General features: G+C 38.1%; 2 protein-coding genes across 2 annotated transcripts; one reads left to right on the top strand and one right to left on the bottom strand.

Moving 5' to 3' along the window:
• The first annotated feature begins 5,924 nt into the window (after positions 1-5,924).
• On the top strand, positions 5,925-16,677 carry LOC6041481 (protein hook). Its single transcript, XM_001850681.2, has 4 exons — positions 5,925-6,991; positions 14,977-15,537; positions 15,600-15,942; positions 16,095-16,677. The coding sequence occupies exons 1-4, from the start codon at positions 6,128-6,130 to the stop codon at positions 16,388-16,390; spliced, it is 2,064 nt and encodes a 687-aa protein (XP_001850733.2). The 5' UTR covers positions 5,925-6,127; the 3' UTR covers positions 16,391-16,677.
• Positions 16,678-20,422: 3,745 nt separating this feature from the next.
• LOC6041480 (uncharacterized protein C1orf50 homolog) lies at positions 20,423-21,277 on the bottom strand. The gene has a single exon (XM_001850680.2). The coding sequence runs from the start codon at positions 21,076-21,078 to the stop codon at positions 20,482-20,484; it is 597 nt and encodes a 198-aa protein (XP_001850732.2). The 5' UTR covers positions 21,079-21,277; the 3' UTR covers positions 20,423-20,481.
• Positions 21,278-23,485: the final 2,208 nt, after the last annotated feature.

Below are 23,485 nucleotides of genomic sequence, written 5' to 3'. Positions count from 1 at the left end.
GCAAAGATCATTTTTTTTGCTTTTTTGTAAGTAAATTTCAAGTTTAAAATATAAAATTTTCAATACATAAGATTAAATAAATCAACAAATCTATTATGCAGCTTGATAACTGAGGTAATTTCTTTAAATTTTACTATTTATGACCTTTTCAAAAATAACAGTTGTACGCACTTACATTTCCCAAAAATTGCTTTCTGTAATTCTGTAATTAATTTTTTTTTTAATTTCGGAATACATTCGTCCGGCTTCAGCTGAAGATTCATGCTGTCCCATGTTGCATGTTCGAGTGTAGACCTACGGAAAACCTTGCCGCGAGGAGAGGTGAGTGAAGTACACGAACCACCTACGACATAATTCCTCGGGCGGCCCAGGTCAACTCGAAGTTACCCCAGGCACCCCCAGTGCAGGACACATTGGGGGTAGAAAGTGGATAGAATTTTCAGTGAATACAATAGTTATGACAATATAGGTTCATATAATCCTTATTCCTTGATCTTACCTTTTGACACTATCAAACCTAGCAATATTACTATTGCATCTTACCATTCCCTTTTGATAGTGTCAACTTCAAACCTTCATCCATTGTGCAATTAACACATAATTTCCGCTATATTCTTCATGCGGAATCGTCGTCTACTTTCTTCGCCTTATTATCACTTAACCACGACGCGATATTGTTCTCACATTTTTTGAGCTTCAACGACCGATTGTTATTCACGCACTTATAAAAATACTTGTTCTGTTTCGCGGCTTTGTCTACTTTAATTTTGGACATGATTATCTTTTCACTGTGAAATACACACCGTTGGCTGATACAATGACTTTTTCGGTCATCGTATGCTCGCAAGGTACATGAAAAAGACAAAGAGAAAAAAAAAATGGGATTAGTACAATGTAAAATAAAATTGAACATTGAATAACAGACTAACACAGAAAGAAAGAATAAAGAAACCTTCAGAACTATCAACTTGTAACGAGAAGCTTACTAGAAAACAACTGAAGTTGTGAAATATGGGACAAGACAAACAAACTTGAATAGCTAACATATATAATAAAACAGTTTGAACGTACCTTTAATCATATAAACAGTTATGCCCAAATTTCTTACCAAATTATTTTCAGCAGTTACATTTCTACAATAATGTATTGCGATTCCAAGTTAGAATAATAGAGTAGTTAAAGTTTATGGGGTTAGAGATAAGTTATAGCAATAGAAAAATAAATAGATGTATAGATTTTACTAAATTTTGTCTTAAAAGAATAGGAAAAATCTAGCTTGTTTTTGAAAATAGCCAATGCATCAAGAGCAAACATACAGCATGTCACGTTCACACCGTATGGAGTAAATGTGATAAACTATATGTCCACATTCGGGGCACCACCTTTTCAGAATATAGGAAATGATAGAAGGAAGACCCCATTCTGTATAGTGGAAGATTTCTGCAACACCTTGGACTCGGACCAGACATTTTGTCTGAAATAAGAGAGAAAGACAAATATTAAATTGTGGTATTATCACTAAATCCTATCATCCTTTCACCCTCCAAGACATGGTCTATCCTTCGTGCCTTCGTGTCTTGGGTGATGGCGAATTCTACCTTCTTCAATGATCTTCGGACCACCTCAACTAGAATTCACAACAGGACCTCCCTCGGCTCCAGTTTACAACATGACAGCGACGAGAACACAGCCGAATGGGAGTTGACAGTATCAAATGCATGCTATACCCTTTGCTTTGCTGGATACTTACTAATAGCAAAGGGCGAGAGTCCTGCGACTCTCAGCAATCATGAATACTGCCCATTTGCCACTTACATTTCCCAAAAATTGCTTTAGAGAGAAAAATAAAAAAGTTGCTCAAATGGATTGATTCATGACAAAAACATGTTAGAACGATGACTAACTGGCATCCATGCCAAAAATATCTTATTTTTTATCAACTAACTTTAAATCTCGCTTACTTTTTCAAAAGGTTTGGTTCTTTTGAAAAAGTAATCTAGAAATATTTCCGTTTTTTATTAATTGAAAAATTGAAAAACTACTTGTCAAAAATAATCATTTCTTCGATCTTATTTTAAATCTTGAATGGTTTTAAATTGTTAAATTCTTTTTTTTTTTTTTTTTTTGGGAGGGTGGTCCAGCCGCACATCGTTGATGTTGAAACCTCTAAACTGGGCCCTCGTCCTGTCACGTCCGTCAGTAGTCTTGTCGTACATTACAACTAGAATCAGATCTGCCAATGAATTAGTACACTTCGACCAAATAAACACTGACGTTGTATGGATCTGACTCTAGAATAAATGTACAGTTGTGTGTTATTCATAAGTCCAACTTATTCAATTATTCATTTAAGTCCAAATATTCATTTGCTAACTACTTTGGATTGAAAATCTAAATTTTAATCTAAAATCCTCTAAACTTAATGTTCAAAACTAAACGTTCCTTTAACTGTTGTAATACTACTTCTATCAAAAAAACAATAAAAATTGTGAACTGATATACAAATAGGATAGAAATCGCGAATTTAAAAAGAAATGACCATTTACGTCAAAAGATGAAGATCGAAGCAAACTGTGCGCGTGTTTGGACGTTTTAAATTTTTCGCGCTGTCATTTTGTGAAAAATTCTAAAATTTGAAAAAAAAATGCAATGTAGTGGAATTCGAAGACAAATTACGGGATGGCCATGAATACCAGCAACAGTGCCATTGATTCGTCGGGGCAATTGCTATCCCAGAAGGTGCCCGGAACTGCGAGCTCTCATCAATACCAGTGAGCTGTTGGATTTGAACCAAGGACCGATTGCTGAAGAAATTCATCAAGGCTAGCAGCAGCACATCAAGTATCCGTTCAGATTTGTTTCTATGCTGGAAGCTGGAAGACGCGTGGCGAATCAGTCGGAATGGACCAACCCCTGAAGTCTTTCTTATTTGGTGAGATCTTTCCTATATAAATATCAAAATACTCTTTCACTTATACTAACATTCATTCAGATCAATAAAGACAAACCACGCCAATTTAACTATATACGCGGTAGGGTGTTCCCTTAGTCGTTCGCTGTGAGTTGTGGATTGCCTGCTTCTCTAATGAAGGTTCGACTGAGGGGGCATGCTTATTAATTTCTCGTCGCTCCATACCCTCAGTGACGTGATGGGAGCAAGGGCGTCTATGCAAAGTGTCCCTACACCCGCTACAAATTTCTGGCGCTTGGGGAGGGAAGAGGGAAACCATTTTATTTTATGCGCCGGTATTTGTAGCATTAAAATTCGTGCAAAAAAACTTATGCACGTGGGTGTACCGATTACGGAGTAAAAGATGATCGAATTGTTCACCTAGCGCTCACATGTGTTTCGGGACCAAGTTGCCTGCGGGTATGGGGATCATACATACATACATACAAATGACCATTTACGTCAAAAGATCCGTAGTTCCTCGATTCGCAACAATGGTCAATACAACCATAATCCGAAAACCGTTAGTTCAACAGATCAACGAATTTAGTCCGATATCATTACATTATTGATTGATCGAGACTCTATGGACAATTTGACATAAAAGAATGCCTAGTATTCTACATCAATCAAAGTTTAATGACAGCACTACTCTAACTTAACAATTGCAACTAAATTTATCATCAAATAGATTTGGAAAGCATACAGATTTATTTTAAATGCTAATGCTAAGCAACAAATCAATTGTACTATCCTAAAGTCCCACCTAAATCCCACATTGTGATAGTGAAAAAGTCACAGAAGCAGCGGTGTCTTGTGCAATTGTGATATTTTCACTATCGGAGAACTACCTAGTTCACGAAGACAGCTTATCGGTCAACGCTTAAGCCCTGGGGCTGCGACAAAGCGAGTTCTCGTAGCATGAAGTGGTGTCCATAGTGCTTATAAAAAAGAATGTATACCCAAATTTTAACTAATGCACTAGGATCAAATCATGCCCCTTGACTTTACAAGGCCCAGGGGGTTTTAAATTGTTAAATTCTTATATTCATAAATTATTAAACTCTTATATTCTTTTTTTACTAAATTCCCAAATTTTTAAAAATCTTCGTTTCGAAATTATTAAATTCTTAGATTTTAAAATTCTTAAATTCTCAAATTCTTAAATTCTTAAATTCTTAAATTTTTAAATTCTTAAATTCTTAAATTCTTAAATTCTTAAATTCTTAAATTCTTAAATTCTTAAGAGCGAGTCCACGAACAGGGCATATTGTATGGGACGTCGTTTGGACCTAACCAATCTGCCTGAAATTTTCGGGGGTTGTTTGTACATATGAAACTAGCATCTGGCCAAAATATGAGCACTCTAGGTCAACGGGAAGTGGGGCAAATCGGGACACAAAGTTTAAAGGTTCAAAAACGTCAAAAATCTTAAAAGGCTATAACTTAGGCATAATTCAATTAAATTTCAAAATTCAAAATGCATCTGAAAGGGCTCAAAAAATGCAACAAAATGCAGGGTAGAGCATCCGGATTGGTTAAATCTAAAGGGAGTTATTGGCATTTTAGTGAAAAAATTACATAATTTTCAAACTCAAATAAAAAAGTGTTCCATCCAGATATCAACTCAGTTCGACCTGTAGCTTGTAGGGGACATCTGGGACTACCATCAGAGACTGATAACGCTTTGGGTAAGGCAGTTTGACATAGTAAATAGACACTTTTACTTTTGTGAAGTTTTTGGTTGTAAAGTTTTGCTCGGGGACCCCTTAGATCCCATTTTCTGGTGATAATTTTATCATATTCGTGTTCCTGAGACAATTTCACAATATAAACATGCATAAAAATGTTTATTTTGTTCCATTTTAACTCTTTTGAGCCCTTTCAGATGCATTTTGAATTTTGAAATTTAATTGAATTATGCTTAAGATATAGCCTTTTTAAGATTTTTGACGTTTTTGAACCTTTAAACTTTGTGTCCCGATTTGCCCCACTTCCCGTTGACCTAGAGTGCTCATATTTTGGCCAGATGCTAGTTTTATATGTACAAACAACCCCTGAAAATTTCAGGCAGATTGGTGAGGTCGATGCGAGATGGGTATGCTTTGCTCGTGGACTCGCTCTTAAATTCATAAGTTCTTAAATTCTTAAATTTTTTTGTTGCGTTGGGTTCGTATAAGTCCAAGGAAGGTTCTGACGCTAAAAAGTGACAACTTTGGCCACTGTGTAAATCAAATTTTGATCACAGAAGGCTGAATAAGCAAACAAGCTAAAAATGTCAAGAAAAGAAAAAAGACAAAACGAAGTTTGTCGGGTTTGGCTTGTTGTAAATAATTAAATAAATCATGACTTAGCCCAAAAAACGCCATGTCATGCAACATAAAGAAGAGCATAAAGATTGTCTACCTCGAGGTTTTGTGTTGGTGAAAGAAAGAAAAAAACCGCATAAGTATTTTATCTTAAACGTCCCATTGATGATAACCTACAACATTGCCGAAGATACCAAATCGACCCCCAACTGCGTAACGTAATAAAAGAACGCTCCCTTACTCGGAACTAGATCGACCAAATTGGACAAAAATAAATGGTTGCAGAGAAATTTAATTTTGAATCCAAAAATTAGTCGTGCTCTGGAGTAACCATGGGCGTTAAAGGGTCAAAAGATGATTCTCAAAAATTTTACACATTGGCATGTCCACAAAATAAATTAAAATCGAAAAAACCTTTTACCTTCTTAACCTGATAAAAAGTTGTAAACAAATAGGCTCTCGTCACAAATAAACAATCAATTACAGATAAAAGAAATATGAATAAACAAAGAAAGTGATCTCTCTATCAATCAATCTTTCTTCATTCAATGCATTTTCATTCGTTCATATTTCCGTTCATGCTACATGTCTTCCACTGAGTGCAACATTTCATGATGTCGCACGACACGCAAACGTCAGAGCTCCCCCCGTCAACAAAGTTGTAAACAGAGCTGATTGGTTGGTGAATGAGTGTTTTCGTGGTGCATCACGCTAGCTTTAGCTTTTTCTTCCTCGTAAAGAAAAACAGATAACAAAAAAAAAACTTGGCGTATTTTCTTTTCGCGTTCCTCGCCGTCCGTCTTCAGTCAAAATTCCGTGTTTTGTGCGTGTCTGTCCGTAGTTCCGTTATTCCGTTTCGTTTCGCGTAATGGAAAGTGACAAGATGGAAATCTACGAATCGCTGATACGATGGCTCCGGGTGCTGCAGCTGTCCGCGCCCCACGACAATGTGGAACATCTGAGTGACGGAGTTGCGCTGGCCCAGGCCCTGAACCAGATCGCGCCAGAAATGTTCAGCGACAGCTGGCTGAGCAAGATCAAGAGCGACGTTGGCCACAACTGGCGGCTGAAGGTGAGCAACCTGAAGAAGATAATCGAGGGCGTCTACGTGTACTATCAGGACATTTTGAGTCTGAACCTGGCGGAGGAGCTGCGCCCGGATGCCATGAAGATTGCGGAAAAGTGCGACGGATTTGAACTCGGCCGGTTGCTGCAGCTGATCCTGGGTTGCGCCGTCAATTGTCTCGAGAAGCAAAAGTACATCACGCAAATCATGGAGCTGGAAGAGTCCCTCCAGCGGAACATTATGGCCGCGCTGCAGGACATCGAGTACGTGTGGCAGGGTGCGTCACCGTCGCGGAACTCCATCAACGCGCCCAGCTTGGACGTGAAAACGCTGCAGGAAGATCGCGACAGCTTGGCCCAGAAGTGCCACGAAACGAACAAAAAGATGTTGATTTTGATTGAGGAAAAGTCGGTTCTGCAGCAGGAAATCAGCAAGCTGCAGGTTATCATAGAGAGGTACGAGCACCCGAACCTGATTGGCGATGACGGAACGTCGCTGGGGCCAATCCAGCTGGGCTCGAGCCGGTACAACGACCTGCGCAAGGTGGTGGACGGGCTGAAGGACGAACTGCTGCAGGCGGAGACGGCGCGCGATGACCTGAAGATGAAGTCGGCCATGCAGGAGAAGGAAATCTCCGACCTGCAGGTCAAAATTGACGAGCTGCATGTGAGTATGGTGAAGTTTTGTTTTTCTTTGTTATGGGAAGGCCCTTGGCGGGCAGGTCAAATCCACATTTTACGGTACTTGAGTTTTATGCAGTGTGGAGAAAATTGAGCAACGCACTTAATTAGGTAATCGTTTTCACTTATTAATCCATGCTACATAATGCAAGCAATGGTGATTCGCTTTAGACATTTTAGGTTGGTGAATCTTGTACTATTTTAAACAGTGTTATTAACACCAAACATGCATTTATTTCTTGCAGTAATGTAGTGAAACATTGAAAACTACAATTTGAGAAAATTATTTTCCACACGAGCAATTTCAGGCCAAAGCAGGAATTATTCTTCTGGTACTTTTTTATTCGATTTAATTTTTTGTAACTTTGTAGACATCCTAGGCTTATTTTGGTCATTTTGTGTAAATGAAGCCAGTTGAACTCTAGAATGCTTGCTAGAATGTCATTTGAGAAAGGCATAAGTTATTTAAATATTGTGTACTTCGCAATTTCACCGCTGAAAATATTTTCGAGACTGAAAAATCAAGTCTCACGTAGAAATTACCAACGACCACAACAATTGCAATAAAATGCCTACATTTGATCAACTCGGATCTTCTTGCACCCTTCGACAAAGTTGTAGGAATTGGTTTTCGTACAAGAATCTCCCACTTGGACAATTTTTGGTGAGTCCTCCACAACATGCTGCCAAAATCCTGAAACGATTTTTTTCCTCATATGTACATGTTTTTCGATTTTTCCCATGCAAACTTCAACGATCAATAGCGACCCCTAAACCTTAATCAAATTGGCTCAAAACTGACACAGTGCACAGTGGGCGAAATGGAACCCAAAATCGGACTTAATTGAACGCGGCTGGTTCCCTGGTATGAAAAATACTGTTTCTTATGTAAAAAAATCCGGGGAATCGATTGGTGATGGTTCAATCCACCGCACAAAACGGCAAAGGGTCCATTCCCCAATTCCCCATTTTTTACATTTTTTCTTGAAAATCGGTCTGTATTTAGATGTCGGCCAAGGGCTGCAAGATTCCAAGTATCCACAGTGCAATAAATAAAGTTCCCAGTCCTGCTAGTTTGAACTATGTTTTAATGCTTTTGGATACTAGGGATGCCCAGGTGCAGGACATCCTGGAAGGAGCGGAACTGACTGTACCGGCAGTCCTGTTCGCGACTGTCGTAATCAGGGAAGCGATCCGCCAAATGTTGGTTGTTAGTATTCCTGGTTATGAGAGTCTGAACAGTATAGCTCTGGTCCTGCACCAGTTCCCTATCCTCATGCCTCCCCGTATGTTAGATGATGACTTGAACATCTGTCTAGCTGGCGGTTGATGATGTCCATGTTTCGAATCGTGGTGATTGCCCTGTCTTGTCACATGTATTTACGTAACTGACGTATAGGCGAGTGACAAGGTAGCACTATCATGACGAAGTATGATTGCGTGGACGGCCATCACTAGGGAGTTCCGTAGTGATTTTTCAATGGAGCGTAGCCTTGGGTGTGAGCAGGCAGCCTATTCCAGTCACATTCAAAGTGAACTGTTTGTTTGCAACAGGGGTTGCGCCCTTTTGGGAAGTTACTCCGGAATTTAACGATCCTTAGGGAGGATTCTCCAGGACAATCATATTGAAATAGCCGAATGAGGAGGGCACGGAACAACGCAGTTGGTTTGGGTGCATACCTAGATTAGCTGTGTTGTTCTGGGTGGGATTGGGTTATTCGTGAGTAAGAAAATTATGTATTAATGCTTTTTTTTTTTTTTTTTTTTTTTTTTTTTTTTTTGATTTCATTTTCATGTCATGCCTGGGTCTACGACTGGAGGACGGTCGCACCAGGACAACCGAATCAAGACGTCTCCGGTGTGATATCTATCACATTGGAAACAACAGCAACAACAACAACCTGATGGCACTCAGGTTCAGGAAAGTATTTGTATCGTTATTTTATAGTTTTTTATATTTTATTAACATCACTAGCATGCCCAGATCCTCAAGGAAGGTGGGGCAATAATATGAGCGTTTTGAAAATTTCGTCGTTTATGGACTCCCCCTTGGCAATTTTAGAACAAATTTCTGAGGATGGTGGGGCAACTGCCCCATGTTGCCCCACCCTGGGCACGCTAGTGATTAACATCCCTTTCTTTGCAGAGCATGGACAACAATAACAAAGCGGCAATGTGGGAAAGGGAAGTCATTTGTGATTGTAGAAGGTATTGTTTTGATTCACAGCATGTTGAACGAACTGTTGTGGATGTACCTAGAACATCGCAGCACGGGGTATTTCTTCTGCGCATTTCCAACAACAGTACTTGTTCGGTAACTTGGCTGAGAATGTAGCACAATTACCGAATGTTGCTCGCGAAACTGGGCTGAACGAAAAATGAAGAAGGGATCGATGCATAACATTTTCTCTACAAATGTAAAATGATGATTGCTTAAATTTCTTTCAGAGCTCACCTTTAATTTTGACTTAACATTTCATTCAAACTTAAATATGATTTCTAATTTGCTGAACTTGCTTTTGCATCCACTGGCCCCTCATCATTCCGGTTTGTTTGGTTATTTTACGTTTGTCTGCTTTTTAAGTGGGCTACAGCCCAAGTAGTCCAGTCAAACAAGCTCAGTTACCGAACAAGTACTGTACTTTAATTTTGCTTCACTCATCTTTCTACTCTTCTGCTCTCATTTCCTAATAAATAGTGAAACGTGTTTTCCCTAACAAAAACAGTTTCCCTTAATATGCGAACGATATTAACTTCTGTTCATCATTGATCTTTCCTTTACCCATTTTCTTATTTATTTATTAAATGTTATTTTCATCGGCTCCTACTCTTCTTTCCTTCAAACTACAATTATTCTTTCAGTATCGAACTTTATGTAGTTTGCTTTCCTTTATTGTCTATTGTTTAAATCTACGCCCTTTTCTTCAAACAAGTATGGTTCGAGTCCTTACCTAATATATTGAATGATCACACACATAAAATTATTGTACTTTTGGTAAACTTTTGAATAACATGCTTAGGTTCAAAACATTGTAACAAAACACCGCGACAGAAGAAATAGCAACAGATTAACACGATTCAACTTTAGGGAAGATTTCAGGAGAAAACAGTACACAGTAAATAACAATTAGTTTTTGAATTCAAACTAAAAAATAAAACAGTTTTTTGCTTTACTGAAAATTGATAGGCACACTATAAATGGTTAGGCGCTTATACTTACATCAAACCCTACGTAATGTACCACCCCCGGCCGAGTTAAAATGCGTAACCGGAAAAGAAGGTGTGCATGCCTGGCACGAACACTCAAAGCGTGTTCTAGCGTGCTGCTCGTACTGACTCAGAGCAAGGGTAAGATGTAGGTGTAAGGGCAGTGCGTGTTCGTCGGGAACCTGGTGCATAAGATCGGTCAAGGCCCGTTCTTACACTGAAAATTGCGAATTGCGAAAATCGGTCTGTATTTAGAGCGGAGGCTTTATGCGGCCATCCAAAATGCACTTAACTTATGTGAAAATGTCCCAGGAATTCAGTAAAAATAACCACTTGCGCCGCAAAAATCATCTAGGGTCCATTTAACCCCAATTCCGCTATAAAAGCATTTTTGGCCATTTTCAAATGTTAGGTCAGATTTTAAAAACCTGAAAATATTTTTATCGTAAAGATCAGACAATTTTACATAAGAATGACGATTTGCACTTGATTGTTTGACACATTTATGTTGATACAAATAAAAAATATGTAAAAGGCAGTTTATTCTGCGTTTGGGAAAATTGGCCCAAAACTGATTCTTCAATCTTTTTATTAAATTTAATTTCTATTTCAACATAAATGTGGCAAACAATCAAGTGCAAATCGTCATTCTTATGTAAAATTGTCTGATCTTTACGATAAATTACATTTGAAAATGGCCAAAAATGCTTTTATAGCGGAATTGGGGTTAAATGGACCCTAGATGATTTTTGCGGCGCAAGTGGTTATTTTACTGAATTCCTGGGACATTTTCACATAAGTTAAGTGCATTTTGGATGGCCGCATAAAGCCTCCGCTCTAAATACAGACCGATTTTCAAGAAAAAATGTAAAAAATGGGGAATTGGAGCAAAATGGACCCTTTGCCGTTTTGTGCGGTGGATTGAACCATCACCAATCGATTCCCCGGATTTTTTTACATAAGAAACAGTATTTTTCATACCAGGGAACCAGCCGCGTTCAATTAAGTCCAATTTTGGGTTCCATTTCGCCCACTGTGCAGTGTCGCCCTATTGCACACAAAAGATGTGAGCTCAACCGCTAACGATAGTCCCCATAACCATCTTTTCACTTGCGCTAACGTTTTCACAGCGTTTAAGATATAAAATTGCTCCCAACTACCTTCAATATATTCTCTTGTACATGCTCAAGTTTTTCACGGGAAACATAATCCCGAAACATTTAATTAATTAGCAAGCGCTATCTCTAATCTCTAATCTAATCTAATCAAACACAAGCGCAGCCAGTCCGAAGAAAGCATCCTGGAAGAACATGTGATTAGATTACGCCCCATGTTCTTTCTTGTCAATATTAATGAATGTAGTACATTCGAGCATCCCCGAAACGTATTACAAACGCTCCGGATCAGTTTTGATGTGGTGTGTGTTTTGTATGTGCAGTTTTCGTAAGTGTCGTGAGATTTCGCAATTTGGTCATATATAGTATAGGGGAATGGTAGGATAAAGGAATCGGATTAGGACTAAAATAAATCATATAGTGAAAAGTTATATACAATTAAGCATTGAATTCAAAAATAATTCCAGGAAGCTGCAAAATAATTAACTATTATTAAAAATCAAGTACTCAGGAAGGAGGAGGACCGGGACCGGGAGGAATTGTAGGATAAAGGAAAAGGAGTAGGAGAGGGAATATGAAAATTATAGTAGAAAAATATACATATAAGTAGTGAATTTAAAGTTGATTCCAGGAAGCTGTGAAACAAATAACATTGTTTTAATGGACAGATGGTTCAAATGGTTCCATTGCTGAAATTGTAAGTGTCATTAGTTTATGCAATTTGATGCAATTTATGGTTAGGGTGAATGGTGAGATCAAGGAAAAAGTATTGGATAATGATTTGTATGGAAATTACAATAAATAGGATTTATAGTGAATAGTGAGTGGATAAATGCATGTAAACAGTTCGTTTGAAGAGTATTTCAGAAAGTTGCAAAATAAATAATTATAATTTAAAACATATAACCGGGAAATACTCCAATTCTTCTTGTTTCAAAAAAAATAATAATAAATAAATAATATAATATATATCATCGTTTACAATTGTTAGAATATATCATTTGTCATATAATAATTTACCTTCATACCTTACTGAAATATTCAAAAATTATATTAACGAAACTAGCCAGGACGGAAAGTAATAGAACAGTAACAGGATGGTATAGATTATATTAAAGTAAAAATCACAAAGATGATTGGAATTTTTGATGGGAGGGGTGGGGAGTTTAAGAAGTTTTCGATAGATAGACAAGAAATAAATAATAAGAAAAGGAAAAGTTTTGTTAGAAATATTGAAACCAATCTTTGAAAAGGATACACTGCACTGCTATTGTTGACTTCTATCAGTGACGCTTTCGGGATAAAGTCCCATATTTGCTCCTAGAGCTCTTCCTTCGCACAATCAACACTACCGTTTCAGTTAATATTAATTAATTAGCAAGCGCTATCAAAAAAACAAACGTCCTGAGTCACTTGACGTTTTACCTATTCTCGTCGAAGGCTGACGAAAACCGAGCGAGAAGCGAAGGCAATTGAAGAACAAAGGCTGACCACCAACATCACCAGCAGAGCGTTTAAGAGTTAGCCAGGAGACTTCCACTGGAAACGCTACTTTTTGTTAGTTTTATCCACAGGGTGACCACTCTAATCCCGTTTCATATTCCCGACTTTTCTAGAACCTCAAAAGTTTAACCAGCTGTAATTAATTTAAAATGCATTCCTCTGCGTTTTGAATCATTTTTAGCATGTTTGGTTTCATTTTAAAGTCTTTTGATTTTTGGAAAATTGTCGATGTTTATTATCGCAGAAAGTTTTTTTTTCGCAAGTTTATTGTTTTCGTCAAATCTTACATTTTTTGAAAACTAATGATTGCAAAACAACTGAACTAGTGTAAAACTCTTTTTCCATGCAAATGTTGAAACTATGGCTTGTTATTTAAATGTTTCTATTTTTTGCCCCAGCTTCACCCCCCCCCCCCTCGCTCGACCCCGGCCAGAGCCGAGGGACAAAAACTTTGAAAAATATTGGCATCGGCCAGTCTTTCAAAAATAACCGAAAGCTTAACAATAGCTATAATTTAAATGTTTTTTTCAAATTTACCAAACATAAAGTTTTTTTGAAACTTCGGCAATGAAAAAGATGACAACAAAAAGTTAAAGACAACAAAATTTCAAAATTTATTCTTATGATTATATTTTTAAACAAATTTTTACATATCTTTACACTAGATTGCAGTAATTATTCTTTCAAAGAATTTAAAAATATCTATGAATTCTTTTAAATTTTGTAAATTTTTATATTGAATTTTTTGAATCGATGTCAAATCATCGAAGCGTCATTATTTAGATGAAAAATCTAGTTTGACAACATTTCATATTTTACCACATTTTTTATACGAATGGTTGTAGACAAAAGTTCTTTAAACTTATTTGTAATAGTTTCGTATTAATTAAATCAAGCCAATGCAAATTTATATTAAATTTGTTCTGTCATTTAAAAAATATGTAAAATTTTTAAAAAGATATTTAGAATTCACTGTATAACGTTCATTAATGAATTTCATATCAAATGAAAGTTTTCAAAACTTTTTACAAATTTTGAATTTTGAGAGCACAAAACGGATAAAAGACAACAATTTAGGAAAACAATATTTTCGTTAATTCATTCATATACTGACCATAGCTGAAAGTCAAAAACTTTGAATAAAATTATTGTTTGCAATTTCAAGATTTTTTATATATTTTCAAAGCGTTAAAAAGTATTTAATTTTTTCCATTCAGAGCGAAAAACGTTTGGTTATTTTCCATATTTAAGTTTTGCGAAAACTGAAAATCAAGCTTTATCTATAGTTGTGTACCCATTCTTACACAACAGTTCAAGAGAATTAAAAATTTTCAAACAATTTTTGAAATGACTGAATAAATTTAGCTTATAATTTAAAATATTTACCACAAATAAAAACTATACCAAACTGAAATTATATTCTTTTCTTTTTAAATATTTAAGCAATGAAACAGAATCATAACTATACGCTGATGTAATGGTTGGAATTAAGCTCTTTTTCATATTGGATTTATTAGCTTTAAAGTAAGATGTTACCTTTTGTTTGATAAACTTAGTCACAAAAAAATAACTATCTTTCTGGTCTTATGTCTTAAATAGCATTTTCACTTAATATAGATTGAAATAGTAAAAGGAATCCTGAATTTAAAGTTATTTGCTAAAGACTTATTAAGTGAAATTTATTTCCAACGTGCACAAAAGATTTCAAAATTATTCAAGAGTTTGAAAATATTTTTCAAACAAGTATGCTTGGGATTTCCGATTTTTTAACAATATATCACAAATTCCCGGCTTTTTCTCCGATTTTTTGTGGATTTTGGCGAATTCTGACTTTTGCCCGACTTGAGTGGTCACCCTGTTGTTGCAAATAAATGTAGGTCGATAATAGAAATTGCGTGAGCAACAGAGCATTCTAGTAAGACGAGAATAGACTTTGAAAATATTTTTGTAAAATGCTTGTACAAGAAATAGGAATAACTTTTGGTAAATGTCAAATTACACAGAAATGTTCACAAAAAGCTGCTCTACTGGTTGGTGTTCTTGGTTTTAATAAATTTCAAGGATCACCCCGTATTATCGAGCATGATTCACTACAAAAACTTGATATTGCTATTTTTTTTACCGTTTAAACAAATATTTGTTTCAGTCGGCAACGGCCGAGATTGCCCAGCTCAAGGACGAAATCGACATCCTCAAGGAAGCCAACGACAAGCTCAAGATATGCGAAACCCAGCTGCAGACGTACAAGAAAAAGCTGGAAGACTACAACGACCTGAAGAAGCAGATCAAAATGCTGGAGGAGCGCAGCGCCGAATATCTCAAGCAAAACTCGGACTTCGAGGAGGAAGCGAAAAAATACGCCGGCCTAAAGGGCCAGGTCGAGCTGTACAAGAAGGAAATCCAAGATCTGCACGCCAAGCTCGACTCCGAGATGGGCAAAACGATGAAGACCGAGTTCGAGCACAATCAGCTGCAGGCCAAGCTGTCGGCGGTCCAGCGCGAGAAGGAAAACCTTCTGAGTGAGCGGGACGCACTGCGGGAGGCGTGCGACGAGCTCAAGTGTGGCCAGGCGGCGGAGGACTCCGAGAGTGGGCGAAACACCATGTCCAAGGAACTGCACTCGAACGACGTGCGCGAGCGGATCGAGCGGCTGGAGCGGGAGAACAAAGCGTTGCGCGAGGGCCAGGGTGGCCAGACGGCGCTGTCGGTGAGTTGACGGGGGTTGACGCTTGATTTATGGTTGGTAATTTGGGTTTTTTCTTGTTTCAGCAACTTCTGGACGATGCCAACCAGCGTAACGACAAACTGCGAGATCAGCTGAAATCGGCCAACCAGCAAATCATGCTGTTGAGTCAGAATCACAGCGACGAAATCAGCTCCAAGAGCGACATGGACATTCAGCTCAAGCAGGCCCTCGAGCTGAACGAGCAGCGATCGTCGCAGATTGACGAGGCTCAGTCGCAGATGGGCCAACTGCAGGCCAAGATCGCGAATCTTGAGTCGGCCCTGGTGGCCAAGGAGCAGGACCTGCTGGCAGCCGATACGCGGTACAAAAAGTGCGTAGAAAAGGCCAAGGAGGTCATCAAGACGCTTGACCCGCGGGCCGTCAATGGTAAGATCCTCTAGGTTTGTATATTTTGTCACCCTTTATTCCAACGCTCACACTCAAATTGCTAACAAACGCTCTGTTTTGAATCGACTAATCGCATGCTTGAAAACGAACTTCAACCCACGCCCTAACCACAATACCCTCTCCCCCCACAGAAGCCCTCCTCCTGGAGAAGCCACCCCAGCAGGACGGCTCGGAAGGCTCGTCGACGACTGGCGGCGGTGACGCGTCCACCCTGACCGCGGCCTCCGCCTCCTCCACCCGCGCCCCGATGGGCGTCCAGGAGGAGCAGCTGATCGCGACGGCCTTCTACCGGCTCGGGATGACCTGCCAGCGGGAGGCGGTCGATTCGAGGCTCGCCCTGCTAAGCGGACCCGGCCAGAGCTTCCTCTCTAGGCAGCGGCAGCCGGCGCCACGCAAGCCGATGAACATGAGCTACGCCAAGAAGTAGATGACGCCGAAGGCATTCACAGGTGGTGCCTTAATGGAGACGACAAACTCGAAATGGCTAAACTGGAAAACTGGATTTATGTTTGCTTGTATTGACGAAAACTAACAAAAAAAAAACGACAAAATAGCTTCTATCGACGGTACTGTGTTAGAAGATGGATCGTTTTGCTAAAATCATTGCACGACTAGTTTTATTTATTATTTATATACACTGACTACTTTATAGTGATAATTTATGACTATTCCCTTATTATATTTTGAAAATAAAGTGTATAAGCTGCAAATAAACTTAAAATTGTTTTATTTTTATTTTATAAATTATTCGTCTTGTTTAAATGACAGGCTGATTTTTTTTATTCAAGAATAAAGATTTACAAACATACAGCACTTCTTCCATACTCCATTAGTTTTTCCATACCAGTCTCCATACAATTTTAGGGCTGGTCATACAAAATGGGTATATTTACATGAAATTTATATGAAATGTTGTTTCTTGAAAAGGAATCTTCTGATCTATGTGGTTTCTTCGACAAACTTGATTAGGAATTTTCGGAAAAAGGGACACGGAAAAAATCTGATTATTTTATTTAACTTTTTATTTTTTACACCATCATTCACTATAAAAAAAAATCCAAAATAAAAATATGCAGTTTGGGAACTCATAATTGGGTCCTAAAGCCCTACATCAAATGTAATGTACAACGGTAAAAAACACGATTAAAAACCATTTCTGATTACTTCTCTTCATTTTAATGTAAAAAATAAATTGACAAGACAACAAATTCTCGATGGATCAACTATGATTTCCTTGGAACAAGCTGTCAAGTAGGAGCTTTTCTGTCAAGAAGAGCCGCGAGGTTAATTTTTTAAAATTGATTTGAAAAATCCATTTTTGATCCATTGCGTATTTGTACTCAGAAAAATAAGCTTTATTGTTGTGAACAACAATATCGGAAATTTAAGCTTCATTTTAGGACCCAATTTTGTCATAAAAACGAATAAAAAATACTCACATTTTTTCCGTTTTCTTTTTTCCAAAATGTCCACATCTTAAACTTCAACTTTGGCGAAGACACCACATCGATCAGGACAGCGAATGACCAAGAAGGTTAAATCTGTCAGAAATAAATGAATTCTCGATTAAATTTTCAAAAGGTCCTATCTGCATAGGAAACTCATGAGGGATAGGTTGTTTTGAAAATTTAATCTAGAATTAACAACAACAACAACCACATCGATCAGGAAATTCCTTCTCAAGATACAGAATCACGAACATTTAAAAAAATCATGGAGACTTGTATGAAATAAAATATTAATGCAAAATGACTTCTTTTCACATAGGGAATAGATCGATAAAAATATCGTCGATAATATTATCGACCAATAATCACGACAATGGTTATCCGATAATTCTATCGGCGATAACCATATCACCGATAATAAACGATAACTTATTTTTAAAATCTTTCTAAAATCGACTTAATTCAATCAAATCATTTTAAATGTTCAATGCTTTCACCAAAAATATATTTATGAAAAGAATAAATACTCAAAATTGTTCACAAAATAGCGTATTTTTCGAAAATACTCAAATTTTCAATATTGGTATCAAATGAAGCGGAATTGTGTATGCTTTTCACTTTATTAGAATTTTTTTGAAACTACTCGAATTTTCTAAATTTGCAATATGGATCTCAAACGAAACAAAATTTTGCATGCTTTTTCACCATATTAATGTTTTTTTTTTTAAATACTAAAATATTCACAAAATAACATATTTTAAAAATATTATACCTAAATTTCAAATTTTTCAAATTTCATGTTGGGTTTTAAACGAAGCCAAATTAACATGCTTCAAACATAAATTTGTTTTCAAATTGCTTCATATAACATTTTGCTTCGTATGCCACTCATATTGCAGATTATAGACATTTATATATTTTCAAAAAATTACCATTATTTGTAAAAAATTTAGTGATCAACTAAAAAAATAAAGTTAAAAATATATTTAAAATTTCGCTTCCATTGCAAAATTTTAAAATTTTAGTTTTTTCGAAAAATGCAGTAATACAGTATTTTGTGAAAATTTAAGTGTTTCAACAAAAAAAAAACTGTAATAAACTAAAAATGCCTATCCAATTTCTCTCGTTTGATGCCCAAAATCAAAATTTTGAAAATTTGAACATTTTTGAAAAAATGTTTTTTGAGTATTTTCGTCCCGACGATAACGATAGAATTATCGTTATGGAGCCTCGATAATTTTATCGTTAACAACCTTGGTAGTTTTATTCATTTTTTTGTGTATTGATTCCTATTGATTTACGGAAATTAGTTTAAAAACAACTGCTTCAGACAATCGATAAGGATGTGCACGTGCTCAAAACATATAAAAAACATTGTAATTTATGAGCTTCTCTAAATATCTAGGAAAGATGGTTTGAGTGTTTGTTAAAAGCCTTTTGGACGATTAGAACATCCTAAAAATCTGAAATTAGGAAAATAAAGAAAATGTAAAAAAAAAGTTTGCAAAAATTTGTTGTAAGAATTGGGTAGTAATTTATTACCAGTCATTCAACATCTCAAGCTGTAACTATAAAAAAAAATAAACGAAAAAAAACCGTGGACTCACCTTCAAATTTGAAGGTGACTCACTTATAAATTTGAAAATCAAAAAATCTCATAGAAGCAGCGTGTTGTGTATTTTTTCAGAAAACTCAAATTGTCGAATTGTCCAAACTCCATGCAAAAAAAAAAAATGTTTTGTATGGAAATTGTCCACGAGGGGCCCCAAAAAAATATTTTCAGAAATTCACTCATGCTCACTATTTTCAAAAATCGGAAAAGAACTTTTCGATTGCAATTCTAATTTTCTTAAAAAATAGGTCAAACAAATTTTGTGTATGAAATTTCGATTTTTTCCAATAATCACTAAAAATCATAACTAGACCAACTAGACGACACATTTGACCATAGCAATTGTGTTTCATATATTTATAGGACCTCTTCAAAAAAACTGTAGATATTAAAAAAATAAAAAAAAAACAAATTTTGGGAAATTGAGTTTTTGTGAAAAAAGATAATTCAAAAATCGGCAAGATTGTTTTCCGTGTACCAATTTTCTGAATCAATACAAACAACTTTGCCGAAGACACCAAATACATCAAAAAGTTCCTTCAAAAGTTACAGACTTTCGAATATTTACGTACCATTTTTGTATGGACAGCTGCCAAAATAGTTTGGAGACATTTATGGGTCAACCAATGACACAAAATGGCTTCTGTGGTCATAGGAAAGGCCTCCACAAAGTTTGAGTCACGCATAGAAAAATACAAAAAAATAAAAATCGTCGAAATCGGCCGATTTCGTAGTGAATTGCTCAGCTCTTTACAAGCAGTTTTACAAACTAAGTTGTTGAAATAGTGAAAATCAGCAAATTGGATGGAGTTAGGAGCAAGGGCTTAACGTGCCAAACATACGAGATTTTTTTCCTAGAAAGTCTATTCAAATAGGTGAACATTAAAAAAAATGTTTCTTTTGATTTTTTTCCTTTGCCGAAGTCACTAAATTGTTTAAAAAAAATTCCCTCGCAAGATATTTTTTCGATATAATTTTTTTTAAATATTTTTGATAAGAAAGCACTCCACAAAGTTTCAACCAAATTAAAATTATGAAAAATGAATAAAATTTTGCCAATTTTTTTAAAGTATGACCTCGATCGTACCCTTAAACTACGCTAGATTGATGTAGAATTTTTAAATCTAGGGGTGGCAGCCAGAATAGCGAGGAAAAAAATTTTATTTAAAAAAATCATTTTGTGATTTAATAGGCAATTAACTAAACAATTTTCACTAAAATAGGGTCGCAGAATTCAAATATAAACCTTTGGATAATAGAGTCTGGACTGGAACTGGATTTGATTCAGTTGGAGAATACATCCCATCAATATTTGATTTTGGCATGATAGCCGAAATTTCAAACACACTGAACTGAAAAGGATTTTCTTTTAAGCTCTATAAAAGCCTTCCGCCTCGCATTGAGTAGTGCAAAATAGTTTGATTTATTATAGTACATTATGCTAGCAATTACTACCATCTAGCTTTCCATCTTCTCATCGGCGGCGCTCACCTTGTCCAACGAAAGCAGATTGGCCCGCTTCGAGGCGGAACTTTCCAGCAGCTGGCGAGCCCACTGCAAACTGTCGCTTACCTGCTGTAATCGTTCAATGGGCGTCCAGGTAAGGTCGTGCTCCAGCCTGTAACTGCCGACATAAATTTGTGTCGTCGAATTGCTGCCCCACTCCTCCGGCGAGAGCATACTGAAGTACGTCTGGCCGCTGTCCCGCCGGTACAGGTGATAGATGTGGCCCGGGATCTTCTTAAAGTTGCACGCCGCATGGTGCAGCTCCTGGGCCGCTTGCGTCTCTTCCAGAATCTTCCGAGCCTGCTCCTGAAGGAATTTAACCTGCTCGGCGATCACCAACAGCTTCGCGCAGGCATTGTTCTCCACCTGAATGTCCGCCGACTGAATGTCCTTCGCCAACTGCACAATGTCCTCGGCCTCGCGACGGCCACTCCGGTACATCGACACGATCTGAGTTCCGTTTGGGCACGGATTGCGCTCCACCAGCGTGACCTTGGCCATCGCGTCCTGATACTCTTCTGGCGTCGCCGACGAAGACATTCTTTTCATTATCCGCGCGCGCACTCTCAAGCACAGGTCGTCACTATCATCCACCCGGGAGATGAACTTTGTTATCAGCGCGAGAAGCAAAATAAGTTATTACGCACGATCACGAAACTTATTGCGAAATACGGACCAAAAACGGAAGGAATCAAAAATTTTGGGACAGAACGCGGATCAAACAGCAACAAACTTTATTGTTTACCGAGAGAACTGTCAAACTTTACGGCTGTTTTATTCTACCAGAAGGGGCCGTCCGAATATGACGAGAAGAGCTGCTCGATTCGAGTAGTTTGTGAGCACACTTGATTTGAACTACCCAAACTTGGGTTATACCCCGTTCGCACGGGCGAGTTATAGCCGGTTTTAACGAAATGGTTTTAAGTTATAACCAAGTTAAAACCAACCCGTTCGCACGGGCACGTGAGGTTATAACGGTTTTAACCATTTTGACAGATCATAGCAATCTGTGATTATTTAAGTGTTGTCATTTATTTTCATTTTTACGGTCGATACGGATTTTGATTTTGTTGGGCTGTCTTTTCGGTAAGGGCCGGGCTTTTTTGGGCAGTTTTCGCTTCCGTATTTGGGCAGGATGGCAGGTGTGGACAAGTACTCACAGCAGGTATTTTAAATTAAATCTTCATAAGTTCGATTTGTTTAGAATAGGTTTATTTTACAGAATTCATTTTTGAGTGTAGGCCGGTTGAAGGTGGTCTGCTGATTTCAAGTTGGTCACCGCTGAAACCAACTGGAATATCACTCGAAGCTGGACGATCTGGTGGATTGGTGGTCTCTCAAAGCGTTCCGCTGCCTTATGGAAAGCATCGCCTACCTACCGAACATGCTATCAAATCCCTAGATAACGTGACGGAACTGAGGCGATCTTTTCCAAACAGCAATCAGCAAAATGGTAATTCAGCTTTCGGTCCAACCCTTTTTAAAAGTAACGAGAAATTCAATTCTAGGAAGGCTTCTCTTTGCTAGACAGGTTCCTGCCATTGTTTTTTTGGAGGAACTCTTTTCTGGCATCTATAAAGCTGCTTCCGGAAAACTACCTCTTCGGAGTTCTCCAAGGTCGCGCCTAGATGCTGAGGTCTGACTTGAAGTTTCTAGGTTGCCCGTGGGCTGCTAACCCACGAAGGAGGAGAATCTTTATTCCTGGGTATCGCGGAGTGTTGGACGAGTCCTAATTACATGCTTGGCCTCAAGATAGAAGACTTTCTGAAAGATCACCTGTATATCCAGGTGTTCAAGCTGGAGCAGGAAAAGTTCACACCCGCGTATTGATCAGTATGCGACACATCTGTGTCTGGAAGTAGATCAAGTAAATCGTTCAACTCGCTTTCGGCAATGGCCGACCGAGTCGCGTCAAGAGATCAGCACTAACGTAAAAGGGCGTCGATTAAGTCGATTAAACATTTCCTTTCCCTACTTCCCCCGTCCCTAACCCTCCCTCTCCCCTCCCACTTTAGTTTTAATTCTGATACACATCCGATACAGTTATTTCATCCCGAACATTTTGGAAATTAGCCACTCGCTTGGGTCAACATTGCTCCCGGCCTTGATGCGCCCATGTTCTCTCTATTGCAGTGTTGACTTTGGTCTTGGAGGACGAAACGCACATTTCCAAGGGAAAACTCCCTTCGGGCGATAAGTATATACTTGCTATGCGTCCACTTTCCCGGATCGACGATTGTCATAGGCACTAACGTGAAGATTCTCCTGGCCCGTCGTTGCGAACGATGGACAGCACACGTTCTTCAGCGTTTGATTGAGGGTGGTACGAAGTAGTGTGAAGATAAACGGTCGTGATACAGGTGATTTTGGCGAAGTATTGATGATGGTCATCATCGATGATCGTTGTCTCGCTTTGGCAGGGGTTACGACGACTCTCGACACCGTCACAGTTAATTTGGCCAATCATGTGCCCATTAGATTTTGGATACCATAGCAGACAGGCACTCGTTTGGGCCTGTGATGCCAAGGGTGGTCAGAATCCCGACAAGATTACGGTAGATATCTCTGCTCGTTGATTACCCTGAGGGATTCCGCCCATATTTTCTTTCAATTATATTTATCAATATTAGTTACCGGAGCACGCGATCATCCGGAGTGTCGGACAGCAACTGGTCACTGACCTCGTGGTGTATGCGAGAACGTCGACAAGCCCGTAGGAAACAACAGCCACGATTTTCGAGCTAAAGACTCCTGCAGGGGAATTTTAGCTTTGGCTGGTCGCCTGCCCGACAAAAGTAATTTACGGTCATTCCACAGGGGTACGTACTTCACGTCTGCTAGTTTTCACCCCGTAGGAGCGCGCCAAAACCCCGAGCAAAAGGAAACCACCGGTGGCTGTGAAATCTTGGGGAACCGCTGCTTGCAAGCAGCGATCGCGATCGTCACGATTACGATT

This window comes from Culex quinquefasciatus, chromosome 2 (assembly GCF_015732765.1).
Source record: "Culex quinquefasciatus strain JHB chromosome 2, VPISU_Cqui_1.0_pri_paternal, whole genome shotgun sequence".
Classification (NCBI taxonomy): domain Eukaryota; kingdom Metazoa; phylum Arthropoda; class Insecta; order Diptera; family Culicidae; genus Culex; species Culex quinquefasciatus.
Note: the sequence above shows the minus strand (reverse complement) of the source record. Positions and strands in the feature narration are given on the sequence as shown.

Coding starts and splice junctions, on each gene's coding strand:
- LOC6041481 (XM_001850681.2), top strand. CDS start 6,128: ATGGAAAGTGACAAGATGGAAATCTACGAATCGCTGATACGATGGCTC. Junction 15,538..15,599: donor GTGGCCAGACGGCGCTGTCG/GTGAGTTGACGG, acceptor TTCTTGTTTCAG/CAACTTCTGGACGATGCCAA. Junction 15,943..16,094: donor TGACCCGCGGGCCGTCAATG/GTAAGATCCTCT, acceptor CTCCCCCCACAG/AAGCCCTCCTCCTGGAGAAG.
- LOC6041480 (XM_001850680.2), bottom strand. CDS start 21,078: ATGAAAAGAATGTCTTCGTCGGCGACGCCAGAAGAGTATCAGGACGCG.